At 40.6% G+C, this 6,387-nt stretch overlaps 1 protein-coding gene across 1 annotated transcript; it reads left to right on the top strand.

Annotated features, from left to right (window-relative positions):
* Positions 1–2,444: 2,444 nt before the first annotated feature.
* Positions 2,445–3,339, top strand: KRTAP11-1 (keratin associated protein 11-1). The gene has a single exon (XM_008519515.2). The coding sequence runs from the start codon at positions 2,516–2,518 to the stop codon at positions 2,975–2,977; it is 462 nt and encodes a 153-aa protein (XP_008517737.1). The 5' UTR covers positions 2,445–2,515; the 3' UTR covers positions 2,978–3,339.
* The last annotated feature ends 3,048 nt before the right edge of the window (positions 3,340–6,387 follow it).

Genomic DNA, 6,387 nt, shown 5'->3' with positions numbered 1-6,387 from the left:
TTATAATGAAGTAAAAATTGTCAAAGATATATAGAATGAAAAAAACACATGAAGTATAAGCATAGCAGAGCTTATAACTTACTATTTTAATTTTTTTTATTTTTGTTGTGTTAATCAATTGATGAAACAGGAAGAGAAATGTAGACTACATCTTTTGTAGTGTCACCAATGGAATATTGATTGATTCATTCATTTTTATAAATTTTTGCTTGAACTTTAATGAAGGCGTCTCATTATATTTAAATATCCCCAATGCAGGTTGACAGCTCATGGCTCTGTTTTATTCGAATCTCAATTTAGTCAAATATAGACTGCATGACCTCGGCCAGCTCTTCAACCTTCCCAAACTTCAGCTCCTTCATGTGACATGATACCTACTCCACAGGTTGCTGGAAGCATTCGATGCGATGGTATGTGTAAAGCCTCTAACTCAGTGCCTGGGAGAGAGTTGTGTGCTCAAAAATGTTCATCTCCTTTTCTCCTGAAGCTGATGGAAGATATTTTCTAGGATCCTTTTACTGTAATTTTCAACTGTCAGTGGAAAGGAGGAAGCAAAACAGGGTAATGATTTATAAAAGTCTCTGCCAAATCAGAAATTTGGCAATGGGTGCTGAAAACTTCTGTATAACTTTACTATTGACTTCACTTTTTTGCTCCCATTGCTTGATCAATTTACGTGACTAAGTACTTTTCCACAGCAGCCTATGAATCCATAGCTGGTAGAAGCCAGTAAACTACTCATTCATTTTAAAACAACCAAGCTAGCTCCTGTTACCAGGGGCTCTAATCTTCAAACATCAACTAGGACATTCCCCATGATGGGAAGAACATAGTTACCACATCGTGGAAAGTAGTCATCTCGTTAACTTCTCCCTATACCTGAGAACACATTGCGATTCACAGAGGGAGAGACGGTCTGCTCCCTGGGAATTATGATACAGCCCACAGCACAGCATCATCTGTTTGGGTGTGTTATTAGCCTCCAATTAGAGACTTGGGGAGCTCCCAACATGGCTTTAGTGGAATGAAAAGAGATGAATGAAGCCCTTTGCAAAGAGACTTCTGATGAGTTCTAACATAACGCTGTTTGTCTTGTGGATGTTTAAAATATAGTCTTCCTGTAGCCCTCAGACATGTGGAAATTCACTGTTGTCCCCTCTCCTACCCCATGGAAGCCAGTTTACCAAATGAGTCAGATCTTACAGCTGTTTTGATGTAGAAATATTACCGATCACTTAAGTTATGTCGAAGTGACATATTTTACCAGAGTTGAAATGGTTGTGAACAGGTGGACCAAAAGGATCAGTCATTTTGGTGTTCAGAATTGACTATATTGTAGTGAGATTAAATAAAAGAGAATGATATTCTTATATGGTTTCCCCAAGAATAAAAAGAATAATTAAATATTATAGCACACTGTTCACACATCCATTCCTTACCAAACGTTGATAAGTGCTTGCTTCCCCCGGCCCTCTCCTCGCCTTATCCCTGATGGAGACAATGACCTTGAAGAGCCTTTGGTTGTTCCACAATAAAAATGCATGTGATCTATAAGTGTTTGTGTGAAAATAAATATCTTTTGAATATATCGAGCATCTTAGGAGAAAGACGCTATACCTTTTCAAATTAATGTTATAATAATCTTAAAAATTATCTAAGCCTGTTCCACTGGCATATTAATGAATCTTATGAGTTATTCTTATCCATTGTTATTAGATTAAAAATTTTAGGAATAAAACTCATCCAATTTATTTAGAAAGGGGCTTGGCTACAGATGCAGTCCCACTTAATTAGCTTCTAATTTGCATTGCTTCTTGAACATAAAAGATGAGTGCCATTGCCCTCTAACCTTCTTGCAGGCATCTTGCTCCAGTCACTTGATTAATTTTCTGAGCCAGCTCGTACTCTGGATATATATCTTTCTGTCCTTTGTCCTGACAGGTTTTTTCATTGTCATCTTGAAGCATATTCAAGAATTTTCCTTATCCATTAGAAGCCCCGTTAGCTATGGAAGAGTGACTGATTAAGTTATGCTTAAAACATATTAAGTACCAACAACAACGCAAACACAGCGCGGGTTTGTAATTAGTGCTGGTTAGAAGGGAGAGAGTATGTGATGGTAGGATGGTGGCATGTTTTGTGTTACTGTCAGATCGACACTCATTGTGTCCAAGCAAGATTAATGAGGGATGAAGTGTGGGCTGGGATGACCAACAGCTTTGAAGCTTCAACCAACCTTCTTAATCCTGGGACCAAGGACAGTATAGAAGCCTTATGATTTAGTTACCAAACTACTAAACTTCTCTTTATGAGGATGAAGGCCTCTCAAGAGACTATTAACCTGGAGATTCACAAGATGTTCTAAGGCAAGCTGGTCTGAGCCAAAGAAGCCAGGAAGATGAGGGTGGGAACCCCACCCACCAGCAAGTATATATAAAAGCTCGGCAGCCTGAACTGACATTCACAATTCAGGAGCTAGCTTCAGCAAGTTACCCACAGCTCTCTGTCTGGCACCATGTCCTACAACTGCTCCACAAGGCACTGCTCTTCCAGGCCAATTGGAGGACGATGCACAGTCCCAGTGGCCCAAGTTTCCGTACCTTCTACCCATGATACCGACTGCCTGAGTGGCATCTACTTGCCCAGTTCCTTCCAAACTGGCTCCTGGCTCCTGGACCACTGTCAGGAGACTTGTTGTGAGCCCCCTGTTTGCCAGCCAAGCTGTTACCAGCAAACGTCCTGCGTCTCTAGACCGGGCCAGGTGACCTGCTCTCGACAAACGACCTGTGTCTCTAATCCTTGCTCAACTACCTGCAGGCAGCCACTTACTTTCATCTCTAGTGGCTGTCAGCCTCTGGGCAGCATCTCTACTGTGTGCCAACCAGTGGGAGGAGTCTCCACTGTCTGCCAACCAGCCTGCGGGGTCTCCAGGACGTACCAGCAGTCCTGCGTGTCCAGCTGCCGAAGAATTTGCTAGGTGTGTAGGAACCAGCGAGCGAACCAAGACTCCATGACCTGCCAGCTATGTTTCCAGGATCTTCCAACATGCTGCCTGTACCTGAAGAACTCTTCATTGCTGACCCCTGTTCTGACTGCCTGATTGCTAGCTGCTAGCCCTGAATAAGCTACCTTTGGCAATCTAAGATTTTTCTGGCCAGCACCAATCATGTATGCCTCTGGATGTTCCCAGACACTTTACCACCAACGCCTCAGTCTCTGATGGTTTTGGCTTGTTTTGGCTTTGCTGCTTTGTCTCCTGGCTCCTGCTTTTGTGCCTCTGGAAAAGGGAACGTGTCTCACTCTGTATTTCTCAATAAAGCTGCATTGTGGCATTGCAAATGTATGTCTCCATAGAGTTCTTTATTTGCGAGGGTTTTTGCTGTCTATGAATCATCCTTTGGTGATCAGGGTCTGATTTTCTTCTCTGGGTTCAGTCATTGTGTTTCATGACAAGCAAGGGATTACCTTATACTATACTTGGTTAGAGAGTCTTCGGACATGTAGTGAAGTAGAGTGACTTGTCTTCTATATTTTCCCCAGTTTTTATGGGCTTACAGAATAATATCCTTGTAGGGAAAAGAAAGTTACCTGGAAACCAAGTAGTTTGGGAAATGGTACAGCGAAGGGGACCGCAGAGTCAGATAGAGCTCAGAGTCTTACTTCATCAGAAGGCCACAGTGGAAAACTTTGCAAAAGATCCCTCCATGATTAGACGGGATGGAGGGAGAAGGAGGAAGGATGGGGAAGTTGGTTTCCAGGCCCTGAGATTCATGGCATCTAAGGGGTGATCCCAGCTTTGTATTCCCTTCACTTGCTGCAGCAGATTGGTGGACCCCCAAACGTGCTCTGAGTAAATTAAGTCTCTGGAGATTTGACAAATCTTGGCAGTAGAGACTTAAACACAAGCTTCGAAAACGTGTTGGTTTATTTTAACACTTAGAGCTTTATTTAGTGCTTGCTCTGCACTGGAACCCACCCAATGATCAAATCAACCATCTGGACTGCTGGTCGACCTGCAAACTCCTTTTGCTGTTTTTAGAAAGTGAGAACTGGCCACCAATTGGTTTGCTTTTGTCCTTATCCTCTGTTACGTTCAGAAATACGTCTCTATATTTCCTTTTCTGAGTTGTTCAAGGAGAAAGAGTAGAGGAAGATTTTTACAGAAAATGGAGACATCCAAGGTGTGTGGGCCATGAGCAATGAGTGCCTTTTCTCATGATAGAGGTACTAAGTGCCTCTTAGAGAATCTGATCATTGATGTTACCACAAATGGTTTTTTTATTTCCCTAATGGTTTTTAGAGAGGAAAAATGTATACATGGTTTCTAAATAGATAGAGCATTTTCAGTTTCTCATATTGCTGACTCTACTCTTGGAATAAAAGAATCAAAGAAATGTTAGTATGTATGACTCACAGTAATAGCTCATTAAAGCTAGGCGTGGCTTTTATTATACATTAGTTCCATGTCCCTTGTTTTTTAAAGTAATACTCTGGCTTTCACAAATGCTCTGGTTTATTCTAAAATATAAATCACTAGGGGAATCCTAAATGGTCCCTTCAAAGCTGTCGTTTATAGAACTCTCACTTATTGTTAATTTCAGTCATGTCACATATGATTTGGAAAATTCGAAGTTTTTCGGAGGTTAACAAATTATTTTTTTAAATGTGTTCTTGTTTGTTTTATATTCTTCAGCTTTCTAGGTTTCAATAAATATTGTTAGGACAGAGATGATTTTTCTTTCTTTTTATTTAGATGGCTAATAATCTCTAATATATAAGATATATATTAGTAATATACAACAACATTGGTTTTATGGGCTGATATGAATGAACTTCTGCTTGAGCTATTTATTGCGACGGTGTGAACAGTCAAGGATGTGGTAGCTATCCTGCCAGCCTATTTCCCTGCTTTTATTTCTGTTTGGGGAATCATCTCTTTTGCTATTACAGCTCTTCTATTTGTTCTTGAACTTTGAAAATTCACTCCATTCTTTGTTTATTTCATAATAAATTGTAAAGTTTCAAAGTTTGTCTTTGAGGACAGTCTTTCCAAAGCTGGAGCAGTGATATTTCCTTCTCTTCTTGGTCTAGGGCTTAGAAATGCATCTTGTATGTAATATCCTCTAGCCGTGGGGAAGCAGTTTGAGGTCCTTTGGTTCAAATCCTGGTTCTGCCGCTTGGCTGCAGGTTTGTTAAACTCCTTAAACCTTAGCTCACCTGTGAAGTAGAGATAATGATAGCATCTTATGCATCTGTTTTCAGGAATAAACTGAGATAGTATGTGTGTATCCCAGGTATCAGCTGGGGCATCCTGCCATTTGATATTAAAGGGAAATTGGCAGGCTGACCTGGTGGTGTAGTGGTTAAGTTTGCGTACTCTGCTTTGGTGGCCCGGAATGCATGGGTTCGGATCCTGGGTGCAGACCTACACACCGCTCATCAAGCCATGCTGTGGTGGTGTCCCACATGCAAAATAGAGGAAGACTGGCACAGATATTAGCTCAGGAACAATCTTCCTGACCAAAAAACCAACCCCCCCCCCCCAAAACCCCAAACAGAAACAAAAACAAAAAATGTGAAATTGACTTTCTCCATCTCCTCTTCCTGTTTCGTGAGAGTCCTGGCTGCTCCTAGCATCTCTGAGGAACCTGAGAGTGGAGAGTTTGGGGGAAGATGACTTAGTTTTTTATTCCTAAACTTCTCTGGCTTTAAATGTTTACTTTAAAAGAATTAGCTCATTTTATGGATTTTCTTCTAAATCTATAGTCTGTTTCTGTGCAGACTATAATGATTCAGACATCTCGGCATCACTTCCTTCTGTTGATTTCTACAAAATCCACTTACACAAGCCATTTGTGTGTCTAACAGACTTTACTGAAAGTTTGGGGACATAGAGGACATTTATACTCTAGTGATGAAAACAACTTAAAATGGAATTTTAGGCTTTGAGAAGTTCCTTGGCCATTGTCTCTGGGACATTATCATATTTGGCTCAAAACCAAATCAAAACCCTTCCTTCCTTCCACAAACACTACAGTACCTCTGATGTTCCAGCTTCTATGTTAGGTGCTAGTTATGTGGTGGTAAACAAAGCCAGTATGATTCTTGCCCTTATGAAGCTCATAGCTTAGTTAGGGAGAACAATTTCTCTAGACCTTTTATATTTTCTTCTATAGCTTCCCCTTAGGGCTTCCATGTGCTTTTCGCTGATAAATGCTTATAAGTGCTTACCAAGGTGCAATACCACGTAAGGTCTCTGAAAAAGGAAGATTTTTCTACTCTTTGTCTTATATGAATCTATTTATAATACAACAATGATAAAAATTGAAACTACAAGCAGCCTCTGGAATATTTGACTTTAAATCTGGTAGAAATAAAGCCTGTAAG

This window comes from Equus przewalskii, chromosome 27 (assembly GCF_037783145.1).
Source record: "Equus przewalskii isolate Varuska chromosome 27, EquPr2, whole genome shotgun sequence".
NCBI classification, from domain to species: domain Eukaryota; kingdom Metazoa; phylum Chordata; class Mammalia; order Perissodactyla; family Equidae; genus Equus; species Equus przewalskii.
The sequence above is the reverse complement of the archived record's forward strand: the minus strand, read 5'-3'. Positions and strand labels throughout refer to the sequence as shown.

What these genes read in the sequence shown, in the direction of transcription:
- KRTAP11-1 (XM_008519515.2), top strand. Translation starts at nt 2,516, where the DNA reads ATGTCCTACAACTGCTCCACAAGGCACTGCTCTTCCAGGCCAATTGGA.